General features: G+C 45.8%; 1 protein-coding gene across 4 annotated transcripts; it reads left to right on the forward strand.

Annotated features, from left to right (window-relative positions):
- Nucleotides 1-4,327: 4,327 nt before the first annotated feature.
- On the forward strand, nucleotides 4,328-24,859 carry CLTA (clathrin light chain A). 4 transcript variants are annotated; one of them, XM_047700066.1, is made up of 7 exons: nucleotides 4,330-4,678; nucleotides 10,086-10,123; nucleotides 12,090-12,207; nucleotides 17,362-17,473; nucleotides 22,240-22,293; nucleotides 23,411-23,446; nucleotides 24,422-24,859. In XM_047700066.1, exons 1-7 carry the CDS (start codon nucleotides 4,462-4,464, stop codon nucleotides 24,591-24,593), a joined length of 747 nt encoding a protein of 248 aa, XP_047556022.1. In that variant the 5' UTR covers nucleotides 4,330-4,461; the 3' UTR covers nucleotides 24,594-24,859. The 4 variants fall into 4 exon arrangements, with proteins under 4 accessions (XP_047556025.1, XP_047556022.1, XP_047556024.1 ...); XM_047700069.1 differs by lacking the exons at nucleotides 22,240-22,293; nucleotides 24,422-24,859 and adding an exon at nucleotides 24,220-24,385 and having other exon boundaries at nucleotides 4,328-4,678; XM_047700068.1 differs by lacking the exon at nucleotides 22,240-22,293 and having other exon boundaries at nucleotides 4,331-4,678.
- The last annotated feature ends 1,257 nt before the right edge of the window (nucleotides 24,860-26,116 follow it).

Genomic DNA, 26,116 nt, shown 5'->3' on the forward strand with positions numbered 1-26,116 from the left:
ACTACTTAAGTTATGAAAAAATTAAGATGTCAATTCAAAAATGCACAAGAGGCCTGTAAATTTTTTAAAAATTGTTTTAGGGAAGTATTTTTTAATTTTTAATTTTTTAAATTTAATTAATTAACACTTAACATATTATTAATTTCAGAGGTAGAGGTCAGTGATTCATCAGTCTTATATAATACCCAGTGCTCATTACATTTTGTTGGGAGGGTACTTCTTATCTTGCTTGGAGTTCATGGTGATTCTTAAAACTATGGTCTGGTTTCATCAATTTTGGGAAATTCTTAGCCATTTTATCTTCTAACACTGCTCCATTCTCTCTCTCCTCCTTCTAGCTAAAATTACATGTTTATAAAACCTATTCCTGGGGCACCTGGATGGCTCAGTCAGTTGAGCCTCTGACTCTTGGTTTTGGCTCCAGTCACAGTCTTGGGATCACAGGACTGAGTCTGCATCTGGCTCTGCCTGCAGCGCTGATTCTGTTTGAGATTCTCTCCGTCTCCAGCCCCCACCACTGCTCGCTTGTAAGCACACGTGCTCACACACACTCTCTCTCTGCGAAATAAAACCTTAAAAAAGCAACCCAAAACCTATTCCTCATATCCCATATGATTTTTATGCTCCTTTTGGTGTTTCAGCCTGGATACTTTTGTGCTTTATCTTCTGGTTCACTAATTCTCTTTTCAGCCAAGTCTGATCCACTATTAAATTTATCCACTGAATTGTTAATAACACTATATATTTTAATAATACTATAAATTTTAGTTCTCACATTTTTAAACTGTTGAAATTCTCTATTTTATTTTTTAAATTTTTTAATTAACATATAATGTATTAGCCCCAGGGGTACAGGTCTGTGAATCGCCAGGCTTACACACTTCACAGCAATGAAATTCTCTTTTAATTCCTTTAACTCAATCATATTTATTTTATTTTTTTTTAGATTTTTTTTTTTTTTTATAGAGATCACTAGTAGAAAGGCAGGCGGGTGTGTGTGTGTGTGTGTGTTTGTGTGAAGCTGGCTCCCCGCTGAGCAGAGCCCGAGCAGAGAGCCCAATGCAGGGCTTGATCCCAGGACCCTGAAATCATGACCTGAGCCGAAGGCAGAGGCTTTAACCCACTGAGCCACCCAGGTGCCCTAATCACAGCTATTTTAAAACCTAGGTCTGATAAATCCATTATCTGATTGCTCTGGAATTTCTATTCTAAGTCTGTCTCTCAAAATGTCTCTGAGCACGTTCTGTCTTTTCATGCTTGTTATTTTTGGATGAAATTTTTTCTATTGGAGAGAATTTACTGTTGCTTTTGGCAGGCAGCTCTAGGCTAAAGACACTAGAAAGCCTGGATCATTTTAATTCAATCAAGGAATTATAGGATTCAAAGCTGTGATTTAGTCAATTTTCACCATGATTCCAACTGTGTAGCCCTGCAGGAGCCCAACTAAAAACCTGATACAGTTATCAGGGTCCTTCCTTTTTGGTAAGCCCTCAATTATTTTCTCCTCCCAGCCTTGTCCCCCAAGCCCCAAAAATTTATTTATTTGAGAGAGAGAGAGAGAGCACGAGTGGGGTGAAGGGCAGACAGACGAACAGGCTCTCTGCTGAGCCTGCCCAATCCCAGGCCCCTGGGATCATGACCCGAGCCAAAGGCAGACACTTAACCGAGTCACCCAGGCGCCCCTCCTCCCAGCCTTGTTTACTGAAAGCCCTACTCACCTTCTTAGCTTTTAGATCGATCTCTTTGAGAGAAAAAGTGGCTGGAAATGTTAGGATCATTCTTCTTGGCCTACCCTCCTCTCCTAGAACTTGGACCTACAATTCCTTACTCCTTTGGTAGTCCGCTGATGCCCTCAGATTTTGAAAACTTCTTGCCCAGCTTTTCTAGTTATTTTCAGCAGAAGAGTTTGCTCTAGGCAACTCTGCCCACCATTGCTAGAAGTAGATCCTCCACTCCTAAATGTCAGACTGATTTCCAACCTCCTGTTGAATGCCTCCTGAGTATCTCACAGTTCCCTTGGGCTCACTAAGAAGCCACACTGAAGTCTTGGTCTTATCTCTTGCCTCATCCTACTCAACTGGCTTTTCCTGTTGTAGCTATTTCTGTTCGTGGTTTTCTAAGCTATAAATATTGCTTGTGGGGGCACCTAGGTGGCCCAGTCTGTTAAGCCTCATTTGGCTCAGGTCACAATCTCTGGGTCTTGAGACTAAGCCCCACGTGGTGGGCTCCACGCTCAGCAGCAGGGAATCTGCTTGAGATTCTCCCTCTCCCTCTGCTGCTCCCCACTGCTCGCATTCTCTTTCTAAAATAAATCTTTAAAAAATATATACTGTGAATGTCTTCCCTCCTAAGTGCTGTCAGTTACCAAGTTCTCTGTACATTACCTCCATTATTTTCTTTCCATTGGAGCCCACTGCTCTGTTCTTGAAATACCGTCCTCAGCCTGTCCTCTCCCAAACCACTGCAGGTTCACTGCAGCACCTTTCCTAACCGACATCCCTGCTTTCAGGCCCCTCTCATATCCTTACACTGCCTGAGCTGCTAGAAGATTCTTTCAAAACAGGGTTCTAAGTCATTGCCTGCTTAAAGTCTTTCAAAGGCTCCTCACAGCCCCTGAAATTCAGGAATAATCCTCATCTGGGCAATCAAGCACTCCCTGAGTTGACTCCACACTTGCCTTCAGCTGTATCCATTTATTTGCAGGAGCGAGTGCCATCTGTCCCTCAGCTACTACTGCTGTGAGCATCCAATATTGTCTTTGGACTCTCTCATGGTCCTCCTTTCCTATTATCCTCTGCCCGGGACAGGAAGAGATTGTCTCCAAGAAAAGATGAACGTGAAACTACATTATATGTTGTCGATAATTTATGTTAGGGATGAGCATTAAACAAGAAGAGGGAGGAGAAAACTGAGTGCAGTGCAGGCACTAAAATTTTTAGTTTCTTAAATGTTTTTCTTCAAAACTTTCCTATGTTCCGTACTAAAAAAGACTAAAAATCCACGCTTTAAGGAAATAATTACCTTTTTTTTTTAAGATTTTATTTATTTATTTGACAGAGAGAAATCACAAGTAGGCAGAGAGGCAGGCAGAAAGAGAGGAGGAAGCAGGCTCCCTGCTGAGCAGAAAGCCGGATGTGGGGCTTGAACCCAGGACCTGGGATCATGACCTGAGCCGAAGGCAGCGGCTTAACCCACTGAGCCACCCAGGCGCCCCAATAATTACCTCTTTTTGTCATTAAAGATACATGCATATTTTAAAAACCACTTTCCTGTCCCTTGCTGACTATCTCTGGAGACTTCTTTGACCTCCGGTTGGTTGGTCTTTGCTCTTTTCCTTTTCAGGGGGTGGTGGTGAAGGAGAAAGGTCCTCCTGTTGGCTACTGCTTATCTCGGCAAGACCACGATTAACTGTGATCACCCATTATCCTTTCTATGGTGTAGACAAAATCCCCTGAGGTAAAATACTGAAGGAATTTTAGAGAAAGCTCCTGCTCTCCTTAGCTGACAAAATATGTACTTACAAGAGGTTGTTACCATTACCGAGGTACCCAGGAGACCTGGGTTTCTTCTTGACCACTCTCTCCCTGCGTGATTATACCCTTCCCATACAGGTGCCTGTTTCCATATGAAATTTCTAAGTGATCCCTACGCACAGTGTTCCAGTTCTAGAAACTTCTGTCTAGCCCTGGTAAGGTGTACCGGCTTCAAAAGAGCTTTGGAAAGAAGAGACAGTCGCCTTTTTATAAAGATACCACGGGGGTAGAAAAATCAGAGCGGATTTGAATCAATTATGTCTAAGTCAGGCGGCTCTACAGGGGAAAATAATCCAGACTGGGTGAATGAATTAACACATACAAATTTTTTAATAAAGCCAGTACAAAGCCGTGAAAGGATTCAGTCCTCCCAAGGAGCCTGGGACGGAAGCAGTACAGGATGCTCGTTCCCATTTAAAAACGAGGAAACGTGGGTTCAGAAAGCCTAAGTAGCTTGCCTCCTTGGTAGTCGACCGATCGATCGTTGCCGCCCTCATTCCACCTCACCTCCGGCTTTGGCACTTGAGTCTCCTCAGAGGTGGCAGTCCGGGGTCAAGACCGCCCCAAAGGCCAGGCAGGGAAGGCCGCTTTAAGTCAAGCCACTTCCGCGTCCCTAGGGCCTTGCTCTCACTACCACCGTCGAAGCCTCCGCGGCCCTAGTCACGAGTTTTCCTCGGGGGTCCGCCCCTCCTCCTGCTGATTGGGTAGTTCTTGAACCATAGCTGTCCTCTGATTGGTTGTTATCCCTTAGGCTCTCCAACACCGCCTACACCAACCGGATATAGGGGCAGGGTTTCCGCTTCCGCCTTCTCCCTCCCGCTTACCGTCGGTTCGCGGTCGCCGCCACAGTTGCCGCTGCGGGGCGCGGTGTTGGTGGGTCGTTTGGTTTGTCTCTTAACGCCGTGTTTGTGCCGTTGAACTGTCCGCCATGACTGAATTAGATCCGTTCGGCGCTCCTGCCGGCGCTCCCGGCGGCCCTGCGCTGGGGAATGGGGTGGCTGGTGCCAGCGAAGAAGACCCTGCCGCGGCCTTCTTGGCGCAGCAAGAGAGTGAGATTGCGGGCATCGAGAACGACGAGGCCTTCGCCATCCTGGACGGCGGTGCCCCCGGGCCCCAACCGCACGGCGAGCCGCCAGGGGGTCCGGGTGAGAGTGCGGCCGCGTTTGGGGCGGGAGGGCGTCTATAGAAACTCAGCCCAGAGTGTGTCTGAGGGCTCTCTGAACTCTTGTTTCTTGCTGAACCTGGACGTTAAGAGTGTAAGGAGGAACGAGACCCCAGCCCAGTCATAGCAGAAACCTAGATTCGGCGAGCCTCCTTAGTGGTATGAGTATGTTTGAGCTCTCGGACCGGGCAGAGTGAGAAAGCAAAGAAAATAGGGTGTCAGTCAGGCTGAAGAGCTCGAAGAAGCCGGTTCATTTCAGGAACTTTTCATTGAGCTCTTGCTGTGCTTTGAGCTTAGCCTCTAAAACACAGCCGCATTGGCGCAGTTTGGCCAGACTTAAAAGGCAAGCCTGAGCCCCGCACTAAACCAGTTATTAGGAAAGGGGGGATAGGAAAAAAGAAATGAGAATGGTAGTATCGTTTTTGAGATATATACAAAACAAAAATGGCAAGGCAGTTCAGCTTTTAAGCACTTCAGGTGTACAGAATGTTGAAGTATGGGGAAGTAAGGGGGCATGAATAGCGAACTCAACGAAGGTGGTCTAACCCTGGAGGAAAAAACTCTAACCAAAGAAGGATAAGAGTTTTATCATTTGTCGAGCGGATTATGCCGGGATTTCTGGAGCTCTGCTTCCTCTAGCTACAACTTTGTTAGGCAGTGTTGCCTAAGCAGAATGTAAGATTAGTCTGAATTAGTCTTCCAAAAGGTGGATAGAGAATGTGGTGTGGCCTTTTTCCAGCCAAAATCAAGAAAAGACAAACAACAAAAAATGAGCAGTAGGATGCCATTTTGACCTCTGAATGCCTTACCTGTGTGTGATGCTTCGAATTACAGTGGGAGGAAAAGATGAGTAGAAGAGACCTATTCAGTAGAATGGGGAAGTAGGAAATTAGCTGGAGGAATCGAGACCTGGGTTTGCATTTACTTAAAAAAAAAAAAATCTAATTAAAAGAGAATAGGGCACTGGTGGGGCAGATAGGAGTGTTTGTACTACTCTAACCTCAAACGTTAAGGGGCCAGACAGATAACATAAATGAGAGAAACCTGCTGTACTCTGTGAAAGCATTCAGACTCAGAAATCTCAAATTACTATGCCAGCCAGGCAGAACCGTTTTTGTAAGTAGGGGTAGAGAGAATGCTCGTTTGCAGCCTCTGAGTTTTTATGCTGCACCATGTTACCTTCTTAGCAGATTAGTCCCAAATAAGAATTTACACAAGAACATAGAATTCACCTGAAAATGTGAATTATAGCAAGCAGGTTGGACTGAACCGGGTTGTGGCTGGGAAATGAAGTTGGCTTTAAGTCCGTAGCGTTTTGTTGGGTGGTGTTTATTAACATTTGCCTGAGAATTATAAAATTTACTTCTTAGATCCTTAGTTTCCTTCCTTCATTTAATACAAGAAAATTTGAGTCCTGCAGAGAAATGACTTGCTTAAGAAAAAAGGACAAGTTGTTGGCTCTGCCCACAGTCTCCCTACCCGTAGACTGTACCATATGCTGTTGCAGTTGTTTCAGCAGGGGTATCACAGGACAAGAGATTGTCATTTCTGAAAGGTGTGGCTGCCTTGGGTAGGACAGAGTTGGGACAGTGAAGACCCATAATTAGAAAACTGTCCTGATTCAAGGATAATGTTACTCTTGCTTACAGTTGTAATCCCAGCGCCTAACAGGGTGTCTGGCACATAGTAGATACGCACAAAGGAATGAACAAAAACACCGGGTCCAAGAGTCCTGTAGAGAAATGGCAAATCTTGATGATGGGCAGTTTGGAGAGGTAAAGGGGGGAGGGTAGAGTTGGATACACAGGTCCCTTGTGCATTAAGCTTTCAGCAAAGGGAAGGAAGGGATGATTGCTGACTTAGTTTCTAGGAAGGACTTTCTTAGTGAACTAAGCATTTAGTGATTTAAAGCCAGACCTCTGACAGTGTAGTTGAGATTGGCAGTAGTGCATGGTCAGCACTTCCTTTGGGGATCAGAGAACTATTTGGACACTTCATTTCCTTGAAAAGAGGCACTCTGGTGGTTGACATTCTGTGCTGTCCTAGACTACTTGAGTGTAAGTTTAACTTTGTGGTCTCAGGCAACTTAGGTAACCACCACTGCCCTGCCTTAGATTTTTTCATCTGTACAAGGTACAGATATATACCACATAGGGTTACTAGGATTACATTAGTACCTATAAAGTGCTTACACACAGTACTTGGTATATTACTGCCACAGTACCTGGCTGTACTCTTACTCTTTGGGAGTAGAAAGAAGGCATTACAAAGCCTGTAGGCCTTGGGGTGTGCTGAGGAAAAAGATTTTAGGAGGGAGCCCTATATCTGATGTATTACTATACAGAGATACATTGGCAGGAGACACAAACAGATTGAATTGCAGTCTTGGGGAGAACTCCCATGTAGGATGGGAACAGGCAAAAACCAGAGGGCCCGAGCTTTGGATGACTCCTTCAGCTAGGAGATCTGGAGAAGAGAGGTAAGTTTAGAGGTGGGAGGTAACCAGCTGAGTGAAGTGGCTCAGATACTGAGGAGGAGCAGGTAGTCAGGAAAGAGGCAGCATTAGTGTAGAGCTGTTGAAAAGCCCTCAATTATGAGGGCTGAGGAGGGAGGAGAAAAAGAGGTGATTAAGGAGCTACTGAGAGACTATGGCAGTGAGGCACCATTTGTTGTTTCTGACATGTCTGTCCTTGGAGGAGGAAGAGAGGCACATGAATTAAAGGAAAGCCTTCTGGAGGAGGAGAGTAATTTTCTTGGTAGCAGTGGTGGAGAGAAGTTCAGGGAAATTTCATGCTTGCTAATTAGTATTGTGCACTTACTGCATGCTGGTTCTCTGTAACTGCCGATCCACGCGGTAACTGCAGGCTATGTGGTGGCATCGTATTTGAGATAAGAAATGATCATGGAAGTTAAGCAGTGTTCCTAAGGTAGCAAGCTAGTATATGTCTCCACTGGAATTCAAACCCACCTCTGCTTGACTTCCAGTGGATGGGCACCATGGGAAGTCAAAAGGTGGGTTTGGGACAAAATGTCTTTCTTCTCAGGAAACTTATTCTGGCCTTTGAGATGCCTTACAAAGTTTCCTTCTGGAGTGTCAGGTTGCTTAACCTAGTTGTCTTTGTCTTGATCAGTCAAGGCCCTAGATGTCTTTCTGCATGTTTTGTAGCAACAGGCAATTCTTTGACTTGGGCCAGTTGTACATCAGTACAGTAACTAATTGAAGCTCAAAGCACTTGCCAATGGGTTTGATGAGTCTTCAGTCCTAAAGGACAGGAAGGATGTGACTTAGGAGGAGGTATGGGATGAGAATTGCTTCTAGTTTTGTGTATGGAGTAGTGATCAAAGGCTCTCCTTTTGGGAATGGTCCTGGGCTGGAATATATTAACTGGATAGTTGGTGTGTTAAATGTAATATATTAACTAGAATTTAGGCCTAGGCCTGGCCATACTAGCTAGCCATTATAAGCTCTAAGAGTCAAAGTTATCTCACTCTTTTCTGTCTTACACAAAAATGAATTCCAGGTGGATTAGAGAGACACATTTCTGTTTTTTTTTTTTAGTACCAGAAGAAACCATATAAAGTGACAATGGAGGAATGTTTGTAATATGAGGGGACAAATAATACAAAGTGAATAAAGATCAAAAGATAGAAAAATGGGCAAAACTCAGACAATTCGGTAAAGAAGAAAAACATCAGCTACATGATTACCTCACAAGAAAAAGAGATCTGTGGGACAAAGTCACCTTAAGTTTTTTCCCTGCTATCAATCTAGCAAAAATTTAAAAGCCTAAAACTCAGTCTTTAGTATAGCTAAGAGTCTGAAAAATGGGGCAGTTGTGGTAATGGTGGTGATATAAATGAGACACTAAAGGAGGGGAAGTGGTCTGTATTTAGACGTCTTTAAAATGTATATATTCTGTGACCCAGGGATCTGTATCTTGAAGGTTGTCTACTGGAGGGTCTTCAGGGTGACCAGAATGGTGTCACCAAAGCTCTGCGCCAGGCTGCTCCCAGTGCTGCCCTCTTGGCATGGTCTGTGCTAGCGGTTCTAGATGAAGGGATTTATTACTGAGGAGCAATTGACTATGAGCCCCAAATATTTCTTTTAGTTTTTTGAGCGCTGGGTGCAACTCTCTGTCATCTTCCTTACGCTACCCCATCCAATAGGTTTGAAAAAAAAAGTTGGACAAATAGTTTGGGAAAAAAATCTTTTTTGGACAAAGTAATGCAAGTCCTAGGTGGTATGTACTAAATATGGGTGGACCAAAAGATCCAGAGTACAGACTGTGTAGGCAGAAGTTTAAGTCTTAATGGTGCCTGTATGGAGACTTGGAAAGAAGGCAGAGCAGCCACCCCTGAGGGATGGTGGGCAGCCCAGGACAGATGGCCTCTTCACAATAGCTTGTGGGTCAGGGCAGGGCTTAGGACACATGCTTATCAGGCTGATCAGATAACTGAATTACTGAAACACAGAATGGGTTTTTTTTTTTTTTTTTTAAAAAGGTGGGCGGGATGGGGAGGTCCTCGCAGATAGACCAGACCTTGCTGTCTGTATGTAAAGGCTGCCCTCCTCTCCTGTAGGCCCAAGATTGCCAGATCTGTCTGCCTGCCCTCACCCCAAAACCTAGACATCCTGAATGTGTGAAATTTTCTGACTTGATAGTATATGTTGTAAATATGTTCAGCCTGTGGACCACCATTTTGCATTTTGTACTATATTGATTGATGATCTCTAGCTCTTACTAAAAAACCATTCCACATTTTTTTCAGATAGACTTTATCATTTAGCTCATGAACAAATTGTACCAGTAAGACTGTATTATACATCACACTTTGAGTTTTTTGTAACTTAAATCCTTGAAAATACTGACTTAATTTGGTATGTCCAGATCTTAACCATCCCAGACTAGTTCCAGGGGTGTAGGGGAATTCGCTCAAGAAGTCTCAACTGTAAACCCTTAGGTCTACAGGCACAGGATAGAGAGTCCTGACCACCAAAAAAGCACCTTGGTTTGAACACGAAGCTGCATGTCCTTGCTCACAGAATGATTCCAGGCCCCACTTTTCTTTCGCCTTCTCCAGAACTTTCATAGAGAAACACTGTTGCTCTGTGAGACTCTTCTGCCAGGCCTCCATGTGTTCTTTCTCTAGGGCAAAAGATCAAAAAGCTTTTGAATTGGGGGTTTGGTATAGATTTGTCCACATTTTGGTGAAGTACATCTTGGTTTCATTAAACAGGAAGTTGTTGATTGTTCTGTCCGGTGTGTAGCACCAGGATAGCATTAGTATAACTTCAGTACCCGCAGCGGATAGTACTGTATTATACTCGGTAATGCTCTGGCCCAGCATCTGACGAGTCCCGACTGACTGACTGAAATTTTGTCTTGCAGATGCTGTGGATGGAGTGATGAATGGCGAGTACTACCAGGTACAGAGTACTCTGATTATGTTACAAGATAGTGATTGAGTTTTCCTTTCCTGTGATTTGAATTTATTAGAATTGGGTATGTTATCTGCTAAAATGGATTTGAAAAGTGACATTAATCATTCCTTTAAAATGTTACTGACCTGGCCCTAGTATTGCTGATTTTATTTTCAAGAAATGAGCCTTCATGGCGATGAGGATAGCAGTGGCTAATTTAAACACTATGTGCCATGCACTGTGTCAGACACTGCTTATATTTACTCTTTAATACTCTCAACAACCTGGTGGTCCTGTACTGTTGTTCTTGTTTACAGATGAAGAAACTGAGGCACAGAGTAGTCTAAAAGTCATAAAGCTGGTATGCGGTGGGGCTGGGGCCAGTGTTCGAACCTTTGAGATTGTATTTGGGGAGGGGGTTGGAATTTGTGGTGACTGCCATTATTTTCCCCTCTGTATCACTAAGTGTTGAGTTGCCTGCCCAACTCAGACTAGCTTAAACCAAAAAGTCTTAACAGTTTATATATATAAATGAAGTGTCCTTGAACCAGGACTCTAACTCATTTTCCCTAGGACTCTGGCTCTGCTTGCTAAGCATGCATTTTTGTGCTCAAGCTTTTTTCGTGGTGGTCAAATGACTACAGCACTTCTAGGCTTCTCATGTGCATGTCATGTTATCTAGAACAAGGTGGGGGTTTCTCCTCTTCACCCAGCAAAAGTCTTGCATTTCCTTCTGGATTACCTGGAAATAGTCACTACAGCCTGGGGAAATAACATGATGCTTTGCTTAGACCTGGGTTTCTGCCCATCCTTCAACCAGTTAACTGGCAGGAAGGATGTTAGTCTAATTGGTTTAAACCAAGGATGGACTAACTTTTTCATAAAGTACTAGATAGTAAACGTTTTAAGCTTTGTCATAAGGTCTGTGTTGGACTGCTCTTGCTGTCATGTGAAAGCAGCCATAGACCATACGTAAACGAATGCACACAGCTGTGTTCAGTAGAATTTAATTGTAATTAAACAGGCAGCTGGTCAGGACTCTGGTTTCCAGTGCCTGGTTTAGAGCTTAGCCCTTAGGGTGAGAAAGTATGGGTTTCAGATCCTGGGTCTACCTCTTACTAGCTGTGAATTGGACATGTCCTTCCTCTGTGCCTCAGATTAGTCCCCCTAAATGTGAAATGGGAATAAAAACTTTGCAAGTTGCTTGGGAGATAAAGCCTTTATGTGGCTAACCCATGGAAAATGTCAATAAGTTAGTTACTAATGCTTCAGTAATTCTTCTCTCTTTTTATAGTCTGGTTGGGTGAACCTGGAATTTATTCCCTAGTTCAGCAGGTGAAAAATTTTTTAAAGATTAAAATCTGTTTGAGTTGTATCCGTTTATTAGCTGTCAGACCTTACACACTACGAATAATCTGTCCCTGTCCCCACCCCCATGCATACACTCACAACTCCTAATTTGCCTGCCTTTTTATTCTTTCCCTCAGTGTGGCTAGTGACTGTACATTTTCTTTTGGACTTCCTTATACCCAGAATTCACATATTAGATGGTATCAGGTGCTCTTGATAGCATTTAGAAGTTTTAGCTCCTGAGCCTTGCTGAGCAGTGTATTTACCTTTGTTACTTTGAAGATCCCACATAAGCTGCGTGTCAAGTTAGGAAACTAAAACTAGTAACACTGTTCTCTTGTAAGTCCATGACCCACCTCCCCTGCTTTCCTCTTTCCCACTTCTGTCCCAGGTATTACAAGGCAGGGTAACAACCACTCTTCCTTCCTTGCAGAGTAGAAGGTTGTGTGCAGTCATGTTGAGAGCTCCCTGTGAGCGTGTAAGGTGGTGGTGTTCTTTTTTAAGGTAATCCTCTAACATTTGCTAACAGTCGTCAGCACATGACCAGGGTGTCCTGCAGTGGATGCGCATTTCTGGAAGGTGTGTTTGGTACTGATAGAACACAATTGTGTTTTGTGTTAAGGAGACTAATGGTCCAACAGACAGTTACGCAGCTATTTCACAAGTGGATCGGTTGCAGTCAGAGCCTGAAAGTATCCGTAAATGGAGAGAAGAGCAAACAGAACGCTTGGAAGCCCTCGGTAAGGAATCTTTTTCTGTCTTGGGGTGTTTGTTTTCAGTGGAATAGTTGACCTTGATTCTTAGCCCTTTTTAACTGGGATTAGCCATAATGTCCTTGTCTAGTATTTGGGAAGATACCTTCTGCAGTCTGAGGGTTACAAGGTCATCCACGGGGAGATGCTTAATCACAGGCCATTTTGTGAGGATTAGGGCAGCTCAGAGAGCCACCGTCAAGTGCATCCTCTCGGGAAGAGCAGAGCAGAGTCCTGAGCTTGGAGCAAGGAAAGAATAGATTCAAGGCCCAGCCTTATTAACTCTTCCTAGCTATGGGCACTTGGTGGTTCAAACCTCGCAGAGTCTGTTTCTTAGTCTATGTGGTAAGATCAGTGTTAGCAACTCCAGGGTTCGTCTGAGATGGTGTTTATGAGAGAGTGATGCGAGCTTGAAGGTCCCCGCGTGAGAGACTTCAGAGTCCGTTTATCATTTCTAGGCTGAATGTAAGGTAATGCTTTAAGAAGAAAATGTGAAGTATGTTAGGAAACCTGTACAACTTGATTTTCCTACTCTACTATCCCTATAAGCTAAGTTTGTATGTTTTTGTGAGTGAGGAAAGTGAGAATCCTAGGGTAAGTTTTTGAATCACACAGCTAAGAAGCGGTAGCGTCAGAACTCCACTTATGTCTGCCCTGCCTCGTAGTCCGTACCCCTGCATCCTTCAGCCACCTCGCATGTAGTGTATGCCGTCCCACCGACATCAGTGCCAGCCGGCCTGGCCTTCGGTGAAGATCTGTGTACATGGAGTGTCACTTTTGGTCAAGGTCATGGGACTTGGCATCTGTGCATAAGTGGGTTGCAGAGGTGTGGCACAGTGTGGAGATAAAGCCGTGGGGTATTCTTTTCTCATCTTTTTATTAAAATTTCAAACACGAGCATCTGGCTGGCTCAGTTGGTAGAGTGTGCAACTCTTGATCTTGGGGTCATGAGTTCGAGCCTCATTTGGGTATAGAGATTACTTAGTAAAACTTGAAACAAAATTACAGACCAAATAGTTGAAAGAAGAGTAAAATGAACTTGTGCATACTCCCTTAGATTCAGTGATTAACATTTTTGCCATATTGAGTTCTCTGTATGTAAATGAAGCATGTATGTATGTATGTATGTATGTTTTATACACACACATTTCTCATCCACTTGGAGATACATCATCTGTTTCATGCCTAAATATTTTGTTATATATCTGGAAATAACGACATTCTTTGTACCCACAGTGTCAGCATTATTAGTCCTTTTTGGGAACCATTGAATTAGTACAAACTGACTCCTTATTTGTTATATGGGGTTAACTGACACCTAGAAGTACGACCCAGTTAGTGCCAAATCTGTTCTCTCTCCAGCCCAACTCATGTGGCTTTTAGAACAAAGGGCACACTTTGTTTGAACCTTTGTGGCACTGTCCAGTAGATTTCTTTGATGGAAATATTACAGATGTGCTGTACCATATGGTAGCCACTAGCCGCATGTGGCTGTTAAGAGCTTGAAATGTGACTAGTATGACTGAGAAACTGAATTTTTAATTTAATAAATAGCCACATGCGGCTAGTAGCTACTGTATTTGATAGTGCTTTAAAAAGATGAACATTTGTTTTGTCTTCATGATGCTGGTAGCTTCAGTCTTTGCTTTTTCTTTGTGTGTCTCTTCTGAGTGGGCAGAAAGGCAGGACTTCGTTGGTACTAATATTTGTCATGTTACAGAACCCAGCCTTTCTCTTTTCCCAAAGTTTAGCAAAGTTGTCTTCTCCATGAAGAGAGTATACTTAGGTCACTTTGGTATCTGGAACCCCCCCACCCTTCCCAATGATCAGATTAGGCACTTTGGGAATATTCCATGAAGTGTTGTTTCCTTAACTCAAGATGCTTTTCTGCAAACATTTGGCTTTGCAATTGAATTAAATTGGTCTGTGAACTAGGTGTTTCTTCAGTTTCATCTTTTTTCTTTGCAAGAAAGCACAAGATGCTAAAAATAGAGAACCAGTGTGCGTGGTTTTCAGCTTAGCTGGTGACTGCGTTCTCACAGAGTTTTATTTTCCGTGAACAGTAACAGGGACTGCTCGAGAAGACGGCTGTCTGTGCTCCCTGCTCTCTAAGGGAACTCTTCAGCCTTCCCTCCCTCTTCTGCCCAGATGCAAAGATCATGTTGTCACTTGGATCCTTGTTCTGCTGAACTAAGCATTTAAGAATTCTAATTTTTTTTTTTTTTTTAAGATTTTATTTATTTGAAAAAGCGCACAAGCAGGGGTCAGAGGGAGAGGGAGAAGCAGGCTCCTCGCTGAGCAGGGAGCCCAATGCGGGACTTGATCCCAGAACTCTGGGATCATGACCTGAGCTGAAGCCGGATGCTTAACCATTTGAGCCACCCAGGCGTCCCAGAATTCTAAATTCTTTGTCAGCTTTTTAAAAAAATCTGTAAAAGCAAGACAATTTAAAGAGTTGGTTTTTATGCAGTAACTACAATCTTTGCAGATGGTTACAGTTTTTATTTAGATTAATTTTTCAGAGTAAATTTCTGTTATTTTGTTCCTAGAATATTAAAACTTTAAAAAAATCATCTTCAGACTACAAAGAAAGGAAATACCCAATCAAAAAGTAATGTTTCAGAAGTGATTTCGCCACTATAGAAAAAGAGTTTTTTGGGGTTTTTTTTAAGATTTTATTTATTTGCCAGAGAGATAGTACACACAAGCAGGCAGAGAGGCAGGCAGAGGCAGAGAGAGAGGCAGGCTCCCCGCCGAGCAAGGAGCCTGATGCAGCACTCGATCCCAGGACCCTGGGATCATGACCTGAGCCCAAGACAGCGGCTTAAACAATTGAGCCACCCAGCCATCCCTGAAAAAGGGATTTTTAAGCTTCCTATTTTTTGGTTTCTTGTCTACATACACTGGCAGCCCAAAGCATCTCCCACTGCATTCTAGCACCCTCCATTCTACTTCTCCTTAGTGCCGCAGACACATATCAGAAGTCTGTTGTATAGACTTGACTCATCAGTGAAAATCTGAGTATAAAAGAATTCTGTGTGGGGTGCCTGGGTGGCTTAGGTCATGACCTCAGAGTTGTGAGATTGAGCCCCGTGTCAGGCTCCATCCTGGGCGTATAACCTTAAGACTCTCTTCTCTCCCCCTTTGTGGACACCCTCCCAATCTCTCAAAAAAAAAAAAATTGATCAGTCACCTTCTGATAAATAACAGGGTACAAGTTCTTTATAATCTGAAACTTTGAGGAAGTTTCTAGCTGCTAACAAGCTATTTCCAGTAGCTACAGACCAAACCTTCTGCGGGTTGTTACTATAAGACGTTCTTGGAAAGGCCCTGAAAAATGCCCCAAAGTGCTTAATTTCTTCCCTTCCAGGGGTTACTCACGGTCGCCACCACTGCTTTCTCCTCTTCCATGATGCTAGCTAGTTACAGGTCGGGCTCTGGCTCTGCACTGTCCAAACTCTTGTTTGGATCACTGGTGATCATCTTCTGCCCCCGTCTTGTGATTGTTTCTAGTTTTGTTTTCCTTTCCATCCCTCTCTTTGGAGGCAGCTTAATGAAGTAAGAACAGGTAAACTTCAGAGTCAGACCTGGGTTTGAATCTTAGCTCAGCCACTTAAGGAAAGGTAACTGAAATTCTCTGAGCTATAGTTTTTCTCAGTGCTGAACATGGATCTAGAGTTGACCTTCTTGGGATTGTTGTAAAGATTAAATGAGAGATCTATTATAAAACACCTGCCAGAGAGGATGCTTAAGAATGTGTTCCAAGTGGGGCGCCTGGGTGGCTCAGTGGGTTAAGCCGCTGCCTTCAGCTCGGGTCATGATCTCAGGGTCCTGGGATCGAGTCCCACATCGGGCTCTCTGCTCAGCAAGAAGCCTGCTTCCCTCTCTCTCTCTCTCTCTGCCTTCCTCTCCGTCTACTTGTGATCTCTCTCTGTCAAATAAATAAATAAAATATTTAAAAAAAAAAAAAAAAAAAAAGAATGTGTTCCAAGTGAAGTCTCAGGGTAACTTCAGATGTCCACTGCAGCCCTAGCCCTGACCTGCATTTCTGTCTCTTGCTAACTACTGACTTGGTCTTTTTTAGCTAGTTGTCATTTGAGAATCCAGTCTGGAAAACTTCCTAAGTTTGTGTTTTCTCTCTCATTCTAGAACCTTCTGATTAACTATTAATGAGTCCCACCACTCCACCTCAACCCCCTGCAGTCCTCTCCATTAGAGCTTCTTTAGTTCTGTCCTAGCTCTGCCACAGACTCACTCTGCGTCTGAGCAGGAATAGATGTTTTGTGGTCCCCTTCAGCTCTTAACATCTGTATTCTGTTCCCTGGTTCCTGAACCCTCTCTTCCTCTGGTTATTTCAACAGTCTGTTTCTGCTTTGTAGAAGTGCTTCTACCATGTTCAGTTAAGAGAGTGCTACCTTGTGTTTTACAAAACCATCGATTGGCAGAGTTGGGGTGTTAAATATAGTATGTAAGAAGATTTTGTTGAAAGATTATCTAATATCAAAAGTCCACCCTGAACTAATATTGGCAGCATAAGTATTAAAGAATCCTCCTGGGGTACCTGGGTAGCTCAGTAGGTGGGGCACCTGACTCTTGATTTCAGCTCATGATCTCAGGGTCCTGGAATTGAGCCCCAAGTCAGGTTCCACACTCAGTACAGAATCTGCTTTAGATTTTCTCTTTTCTCCCTCCTCCCTCCCCCACTCCTTCTGGGCTCTCATGCATGTGCACTCTCTCTCAGATCTTTAAAAAAGATTGCTCTGCTTTTTCCCTAGTTGGTGCTGCCAAAGGCTTTTTTCCTAGGTATCTTCCCCTACTCCCGGAAGAAACCCCAAAACAACTGAATCCACTAAGGTGTCCGTGGACTGAGAGAAAATGTGAAACAACTTGGATAGAATCGCTGGGATAAGAGACTAGATGTACAAATAGGGAAAACAGAATTTTGTCTTCCCTCCTGACTATTGTCCCTCCAAAATACACACACACACACACGGACACACACACACGGACACACACACACACACACACGGACACAGACACAAACCTGCACACCCCATAAGTTTAATAAGACCAAAGAAATTGATGGTGCAAACTTCAGTTTGTGTTTTGCCTCATTTGTGTTTCTTTTCCTTCCCTTCAAAGATGCCAATTCTCGGAAGCAAGAAGCAGAGTGGAAAGAAAAAGCAATAAAGGAGCTAGAAGAGTGGTACGCGAGGCAGGACGAGCAGCTACAGAAAACAAAAGCAAACAACAGGTCAGTCCCTGTGCTGCTATTACTGTTTGTTTTCCAAGACGGAATCACATTCATTTCTGACAGCCAGCATAGTTCTCAGAGGCTGCCTCTTGTAGTGTGAAATGTTTTTGTGGGTTTTGGAACAAGTTCTGGAAACATAAAGGTTGCAAGTCTTCTTGGGTCATAGGAGCATAATTCAGCCTGTCCTTTAGCCACCCCAGCTGTGGTGAATTTAGCTCTTCAGCTGAGAGTTTGGTCACTCTGCATTGCTTGTAATAGTACGAAACAGCAAAAGGGAAAGTTATTTCATGGATCCATTCCCCATTTGGAAATGTAACCCTGAAATGAAGGGCCGCTTTCCTGAATGTAGCAGGATCTCAGTACTTTCCAGATGATCATAGACTTGGTCATGTTGCATCCTCTAAATACAGCCCTGCCTTCTGAAAGCTGCTTTACGGAGGGGTCCAGTAGCAGGGAAACATGTGTGTCATTAGGTAGCCGAGAATGTTCCAACATGGTGACTGCAGAAATAAGGGCGTCTAAGAAAAACTCTATTTTTTAAAAAATGCTCTTCAGAATGGGCTCACTCAGTGAAGGTTGAGAGCAATTGTAGGGAGAAATCACGTTCATTCTCTTAGCCCCTCTCACAGCACCTGCGGTCTTGATTACTCCGTGCTTAAAGTCCACTTGGAAGTAGCTCAGAGAAAGGTGGAGGTAGCACTCCTGGCCTTGATGCAGGCTGGGGGCTGGCCCATCCTGGGGGATTTGGAACCCAGCTCTCCCTCCATGGTCACTCCTCTACCTCACAGGAAAGAGCAGCGAGACCAAGCCGGGGGTGTTGGTAGTTTTCAGTATAAAGAGCCTTAGGATCCTGCCCTCAGAGGCAGAAGGTGGTTTGCATGCTCTTGCCTCAGGCAGCTCTTAGCTGGAAATGTGCGGGAAAAGAGGGAGCGGACTGCTTTGCCAGCGGGCCTGTGCTGTTTATCATAGGACAGCGACGGCGGAACAGCAGGACTGTCGTGTACGGTAGCCTTCAGCTGCCTGTCTCTTGTTGGCCGTCCTTGCATCTGGTGGGCTGGGGCCCGTGTCTGGTGGGGGATGGATTCTCTAGGCGTGCGTCTCAGGTCCCAGGTGAGGCGCTGTGATAAGCACGGTGGGCTGCTCTCTGCTCTCGGTGTCGAGTTGCACAGGGCCGGGCCACTCGCTCCCGGGGCCTCTCCTGAGCTTGTGGTCAGCGTCAAGTGCTGACTGGGCCCGGCTCTGCTTTATTCTCTGCTCACTCACAATGATTGACCCGAGGCACAAGTTCAGATCTCTAAAGGGGGACGAGTAGGTGCTTTGTGCAAGCTCTGTGTGAGGCCCCGTTTATCCTAGCAAGTTGCCCATGAGTCATTCTGCCCTGAAGTACTTGATAGAATCAGGCTGACCCTCCCTGTTCGGGATCCCTGATGTGTAGACAAGCTGATATGTAGATCCTAAGACTTAAATGACTGTGTTGGGAATAGGCTTCTGATGGCAGTTTTGCTAAACTGTGGCCCTTTCTGTAAAGAAAGGGGTGTCTGAACCGCATCTCTTGTCCTTGGACCAAATAAGTGTACCTGTTCCTAGGAGCTCAGTCCCCCAGGTTTAGTCCCTCCAGGCATGGATTTAGGGCGTTGGTACCTCTCTTAGAATTGTAGAAGGGTGGGTTGGATGGTCTCATAGATGAACCTTAGGTTCCAGAGAGGGGAAGAGACTTACACTTGCCATTCACGGAGAATGTAGGACTGTTCCCAACCAGATCCCTTGCTTTGCAGAAACCTTGAAGCATAGGGTGGACTCTCTCAAATTAGTGGCACACTGGCCTTTGTCACCAGGGTTCCAGGATAGAAGAAATGGTTTTGACACTTAATTCCACTTATCCTTCATGGGCTGGGGCAGGAGCCACTTAGAGCCACTGTGGGGGACTTCTTGCAATGGTTTCCCCCCTTCCCTGGAGATTTTGACATTGTTGCCACTCCCCCTCCATTTTTCTTTTTTTTAAGTATTTTATTTATTTGAGAGAGAGTAAATGAGAGCATGAGAGGGGAGAAGGTCAGAGGGAGAAGCAGACTCCCCATGAAGGTGGGAGCCCAACGCAGGAATCAGTCCTGGGACTCCAGCATCATGACCTGAGCCAAAAGCAGTTGCTTAACCAACTGAGCCGCCCAGGCGCCCCCCCTCCATTTCTGACTCTCTAAATGGTGTCCTACGGGACTAAATGAGTAAGTCCTTTTACCTATGTGAAAGAACGGTTTGTAGGTAAATAGTGAATCTCAGGAGAAAATAGAGTGCTCGCTTCAGGCCTGTGTCTTCCTCTGGGTGACTTTTGCCGCTGGATTTTTTTAGGGGCCCACAACGCTAAAGCAGAGCAGTTTAAGAGAAGAGATGTATGTGGTGGGGAGCAAGGGCCTGTTTCTAGGAGTGTATCATCAAACCTCCTGCCTTTTAGATGCCCTGACCTAAAACCTCAGGAGCACATTGGTGCCAGGCGCGGTGCTGGGCAGATGACAGCTGATCTTGCCTTCAAGGCATCTGTAGTCTGGTGTCCCTCTGCAGTTTCTTTTTTTTTTTTTTTTTTTTTTAAGATTTTATTTATTTATTTGACAGAGAGAGAGAGAGCTCACAAGTAGGCAGAGAGAGAGGGGGAAGCAGGCTCCCCGCCGAGCAGAGTCCAATGCGGAGCTCAATCCCAGGACCCTGAGATCATGACCTGAGCCGAAGGCAGAGGCTTAACCCGCTGAGCCACACAGGTGCTCCCCGGCCCCGCAGTTTCTATCTCCTTCCTTTTGTCCCAACTTGGGGCCCAAATATCATTGTACAAGAACCATGAATTATTAGTGACAGCCTGTGGGGGAAAAAAACTTTGCACTGGAGCCAGTCAGAAGAGTGTTGACCTGAGGGCAGCCCCAGACCGTCTTCCCTTACAATGGTGACAGAAACATTCCCTTTCACAGGGAGCTCTGGTGTATCTTTTTCAAGACTTAAAAGAAGTTTGGGGAACCTGGTTTTCCATGGCAGACATTTTTTCCACGCCCCCTGGGGACTGTTGATGTGGGTCACTGCTTGAGCACCCTGCGGTCCAGCCCCCGTTTCCCACAGGCTTCCCTGAGGATTGCTGCTTTCAGACCCCTCTGACAGGTGAAGACCATGCAGGTAGAGGGGCTGCCTGTGGTGATCAGGGTTTTCTGTTTGCTCCGTTTGTCCGTAGCCTGGATGGTGCTATGCTGTCCCTGACGAGTTCTGTAGTCTTGGGGTTAGCTGCAAAGGCGGGAAAGCCTGCCATTCAAGCTTTTGTTGTCTTAGTGATGCTGTGACCATAGTCATTCAACCTTTATTTTCTTCAGTAGGAGCAAGCACAAGTTGAAATTGATTATGTTTAGCCCCTTGTGTAAACTAACGGGATTATGGGTTTACAAGCCCGCCTGCCTTTCCTTTCCTGCCCACTCATTCTGCCCACAAACAACTCTGTTTTCTTGCTGATTCAGAGTTACAATCAGGCTGTTCTTTTTTGCTTTCTTTAAATTTCCACAAATCACCACCTATGTGTAAACCAAAATGGGAAAGAAGGAAGGCTATGTGAGTTTAAAGGCTATGTGAGTTGTGTGAGTTTAAAAATAAACTGAAATAAAATTACTAGAATTTCCCTCCAAATAAATAAAAGCAGGCATGATCGTCCTTAAAAATGTCCCTTCTACTCCTAAACCCCAAACCAACCTGGCAAAAGACAGGATAGGACTCCTGGGTGGGGGAGGCTCCCTGCCCACCCGCAGTGGACAGCGTGGGCTGGCCAGGCCCGGGGATTCGCCCTGGGGCAATAAGGTTTAAGCCAGCTTGTCCCCTGGGGTGGAAAGTTTTCTACCCAGGATGCCCCCCTTTCCTTTTTGTCCCAGAGTCCTGCCACTTTGACCCATTTCCGGTGTTGTAAGAGGGTTAAGTGAAGTTCTGGTCCCCGGGCTATACCTTGTGACAGCGGTCCAGTCTGCCATGGACCGAGCAGACCAGCATCTTCAGGGACAGACGGAAGCCAGAGCCAGGACCCCTGGCCGCAGTGCTTTCCACCAGACCACTTGTTTCGGCAACTTTTTCCTTTAAGGTGGGGATTTTGCAATGACCACCTCTGTTCCCAGAATACAGATAATGGATCTCACTCAGTCAGGGCAGGGCAGCAGGAGTCAGATGATCGAAGATAAAAGTTGGCTGCCAGGTGTAGCCGGTCTGGCGTCTGGCAGCACTGACGCCCAGTCAGACGGAGTCTCCCGAGTACACGGCTGCGGGACAGCCACACTCTGTCCTGTGCGAAGAGCCAGGCAGGTTTGCTTGGGAGTTCTGGGGCCACCTCCGTTGAGCAGGTTGCTGCTAGTCCAGGCCTCCTGTTCCTTTACCTGTAAAGTGTCCGTGAGAACATGGGCCCGAGGTTGTCGGGGTCAAGGACCGGCTTGAATGGACGCAGCAGCTCTGCGAGGGCTCACTGGACGTGGGTGCCGAGGGCTCACTGGACGTGGGTGCCGAGACCTCACTGTGGCTGGGAGAAGGCGGGAAGGACTCGGCAGGGCTCACCTGTGAGAATCCCCAGGGGGAAGGCCAGTGGGAACCTTGCCTGCCAGGGTCTCCGGCGCTTGAAGCCTCGCTGGGTGAGCACAGAGCCGTGGGAGCCACGTCCCGGAGCACAGTCGTGCCTGTGTTACGGATTTGAGATGTTTCTGCTTCTCAATGTTCTCTCTTTTTTCCTGCCTGCTTGCCTGCCTTTTGGACCTCTTGCTGTCTAGGGTGGCAGATGAAGCTTTCTACAAACAACCCTTCGCTGACGTGATTGGTTATGTGTATGTTGCAAAACTAATTTTTTCCTGTTTTGATTCTACTTTTTGTTTAGAGTTAATGCTCCTGTAATGTCACAAGTTGTTCTGCTTTCTAAATGATTTCAAATTGGCACTCTGGGGACAGCCTGAGTTAGAAGGTCGGGGGTGTGATTCATCGATTGTCTTGCAGAAGCGTGACTCCCTTTAACTGAGCCTTTTTTCCACTTTTGGGGTTTTGGAGGGAAGGAAGCGGATTCCCTTTTAAAATGTGGGTCATTTGCGACCTTGTCAGGGAAGGCTTTGGGACTGGGGTGGCCCTTTAAGCTGTTGCTGCCACCACTGCAGCCTCCCTGCTTGGGAGCCAGTGGGGGCAGTATTTTCTCCATTTGGTTCTTTTGAAGACCATGTGGGGTTGGTTGCTTCTCCCTTGGGAGCAGAGGTTGTCTCACTTTGGGGGGGGGGGGGGTCCTGTAACTGTTTCTCTATGTTGGAAATTGTTCAGTGGCCAGCTTCTGATACCTGTTCCCCCACTTGGGCACAAAGAAGCCCCAGCTTTTTCAGATAGAGATAGCCTAAGCCTGGGCCACTGTGGCTCCCCCCACCCCCAAGAAAACTGGACCTTCTCTGGGAAGATATTTAAGGACTCTTACTTTCAAAACAGTATTGCCGAAGACAACTTGGAAACCGTTCTTGCTGTTTCCTAAAAAGTAGTACTCGATTTTCATACAAGGGAGATGGGGGTAGAGGGAAGAACAAGGGGCAGGAAGGGTGGATGATAGGTTCATGTCTGTAGAGCTTCTTAGGGCCTGTGACCGCGACATGTTCATCCCTTTAGAATACAGAGCGGAGTTTCCCGGGTCCCCAGATGCATTTGCAGTGAGATTTGTGAAATGCTGGATTTACAGGTGGTGTTGGACTGAGTTTTGCACATTCTCTCTGGAGTGGAAATGGAGACTGGAAAGGTCGAGTCTGGGTTTGCTGGGCAGCAGGGTGGCCCAGCAAAGCCAGCTGCACGTTCCCAAGTGTAGACGGAGTGGCAAGGGCATGTCTAGCTTACTGAACCATCTGCATTGAGCTCATTCTCATTTTCTATATCTGACCTAAAGTTTCTCTCGTTTCTTTTCTTCTCTTCACCTTTAAGCACAAACATAAACCATCCTTGCTACAGCCTAGAACAGTTAAGTAAACCTTTCTCACTGCCCCTCACTGTGTGTGCCATGAAGTCGCAGTGTTGTAGTGGCTCCGGGCTTCAGCAGTGTTTGCCACGGCCATCCCTGTGAGAGTGCCACCCCTCCGTCCCCACAGACCAGTCATCTCCATCGCTTTCGCTTTGCCCGTGATGCTTGTTGGAGTAGATGAATATAGTGTGTCTTCCCTCCTCTTTCCACTGTCCTTTCAGGCTGTAGCTCCCACGAGGTAGTTCCCAACTGGGGGTGGGCTGACCTTGATGTGAAAGAATGTTGGAGCAGCATCCTACCCCCAAGCAGCTAACCTTGATGGGCTCTTCAGCCATTAGGCACTGCCCCCTTCTAGAGTGTGCCCTGAGCGGCCCAAGGCACCTGGCTGGAGGGAAAATGGCCAACTTGCAGCTCACCTGGAGAATGTCCTAACAAATCCCCTTTCAGAATGGCTTCCGTCTCTAGCGCCTGCTCGCATGGGAGCTGTGTCTTGATTTCCTTTTGATCTGCCCTGTTTCTCTCTGGCCTTAGGAATAAATCCAGAGGCTATTGTGCAATGACCAGTGGGCTTTTGAGAAGTCTCTCGATTCACTTGAAACTCAGAGCCCAACATCAACTACAGTGCACATTCTTGACCAGCCTGCTGCTTTGCTCCTGCTGATGAAGGCAGTGCATAGCTGGCTAAGGACTTGCTTTTTAATGCTCTGTATCAGCAGAGACAGAGAGAGAGTGAGCCCTGAACCAAACACCTGTATTCCAACATTTTACACAGTGGTCCGGGCACCCTGTGCCTAGGAGAACTGGCCACGTGTCTGCTCCCGAGTCGGACCTCAGCCAGGGGCTATTCTCTTTGGAAAACTGGAATGCCAGGAAGTCAGCCACGAAGACACGGTCACTTCTGTCACCAGGTAGCCGCCAGGTAGCTCATGGGGGTGGTTCTGCATTAAACCAACATACTTTGTTGTTGCTTCCAGGGCAGCAGAAGAAGCCTTTGTAAACGACATAGACGAGTCGTCCCCAGGCACTGAGTGGGAGCGGGTGGCCCGGCTGTGTGACTTTAACCCCAAGTCCAGCAAGCAGGCCAAAGACGTCTCCCGCATGCGCTCTGTCCTCATCTCCCTCAAGCAGGCCCCCTTGGTGCACTGAAGAGCCCCCCCTGTGGAAACACTACATCTGCAATATCTTAATCCTACTCAGTGAAGCTCTTCACAGTAATTGGATTAATTATGTTGAGTTCTTTTGGACCAAACCTTTTTGTCTTTAGAGTTGATCATTGTTTGTGATTGCATGTTTCCTTCAACTCTGTTCTCCCTGGCAGTCAGAGAGGAGGGGGAGGGGGGGAAAGCCTCCCAAAGGTAGCCTCAACCTCTACTTTTGTGCATTCTGAGAATAAATTTGTTTCAAACAATAAACCTGAGGCTGCATTATTGATTTCAAGACCTGCTGCAGGTTGGAGAGAGATTGGGAAGGATGAAGAATTTCCTGTTACCATTTCTAGGACCCAGGCGGCACAGCCACTGAATGTCCACCCCTTCCTTGAACTGAGAGAGCTCCAAGTTACTAACCACCTATAGTAGGAGGCTGTGGAAGTCTGTTTGAAAAAGGGAGTTCCATGGCTAAAAGTAACCTCTCATTGCCCAGCTGAGGGAGAGCTGGGAATCCCTCACCAAGACATTTCTCAAGTGACAACTTGTCACTATCCCCTACTTTAAGGTCTTGGATAGTACTTTCCAACAGGGCTCTCTCTCGATATTTATTATTCCTTCAGATTCAGCCAGTAAACCCGAATCAGGGTGGCATTACTTTGTGGCTAGTCCCATTACTCTGGACTCCCACAGTACACACTGGGGTCGATGCCAGCCCTAGCCGCTCTATTTCACTTGTCAGATCCTTCAATTAGGCCTTACTGGCCAGTACACTAAGCACATGTGTTATTTCAATAAATTTAGAAGTCCATTTCTAGCCTTAGATCTTTTGTGCTCAGTGGCCACATGTGGTTAGGTAGCATCCCAACTGCACAGCACAGAGAACATTTCCATTATCACAGAAAGTTCTGGACTATACTGATCTACACAACAGGTACCATTAAGAGTGCGCCATTCAGGCTTCAACACTTGTCTTCATCCTATCACATTTTAGGTGATGGTTTGAGCAACTTATAAAGCCAAGTCAAATCTGCTTAGTTTCCTGAATTTCCAAGTTGGGAGACTGATGTAAACGCCTGTAATAACCACTCAGGAGAAGGGTGGGAATGGACAAGAAGGGAAAACCCGTCATCTCTCCCATGGTAATTATGGCTGGAGGGGGTTGGAACCTTCTATTACTTTTCTGCCCATGTCGCATCCCCACCCCAAGCTGCTTAGTTGGGCATTCTTTGATCTGGGTCACGTCTCTGGCCTCTTCGCTCACTCCTTCCCTTTAGCCATTTAGTCTCTGGCCTCTTCGCTCACTCCTTCCCTTTAGCCATTTACGGTTGCAGTCTTAAGTAATCACTCATTTATCATTTTTGGGCCTTGCTAATGCCCTTCAAAATGTCAGGCCAGTTTAAGAATCAGCTCAAAGGTCACCTGCACCAGCACCTTCCCTTACTCCCCTCTGTGAGCTCCCATGGCCCTCTACCTGGGGCAGCTTACCTTAGGGTATTCTCTTGATGGGGTTACCTGGACTGG

This window comes from Lutra lutra, chromosome 13 (genome assembly GCF_902655055.1).
Source record: "Lutra lutra chromosome 13, mLutLut1.2, whole genome shotgun sequence".
Taxonomy (NCBI): domain Eukaryota; kingdom Metazoa; phylum Chordata; class Mammalia; order Carnivora; family Mustelidae; genus Lutra; species Lutra lutra.

Bases quoted from the DNA above. Each gene is read 5' to 3' on its own strand.
- CLTA (XM_047700066.1), top strand. From the start codon at position 4,462: ATGACTGAATTAGATCCGTTCGGCGCTCCTGCCGGCGCTCCCGGCGGC. The intron at 12,208-17,361 runs GTAAGGAATCTT...TTCCCTTCAAAG, and splicing joins AGAACGCTTGGAAGCCCTCG to ATGCCAATTCTCGGAAGCAA. The intron at 22,294-23,410 runs GTATGTTGCAAA...TTCACCTTTAAG, and splicing joins GCTGACGTGATTGGTTATGT to CACAAACATAAACCATCCTT.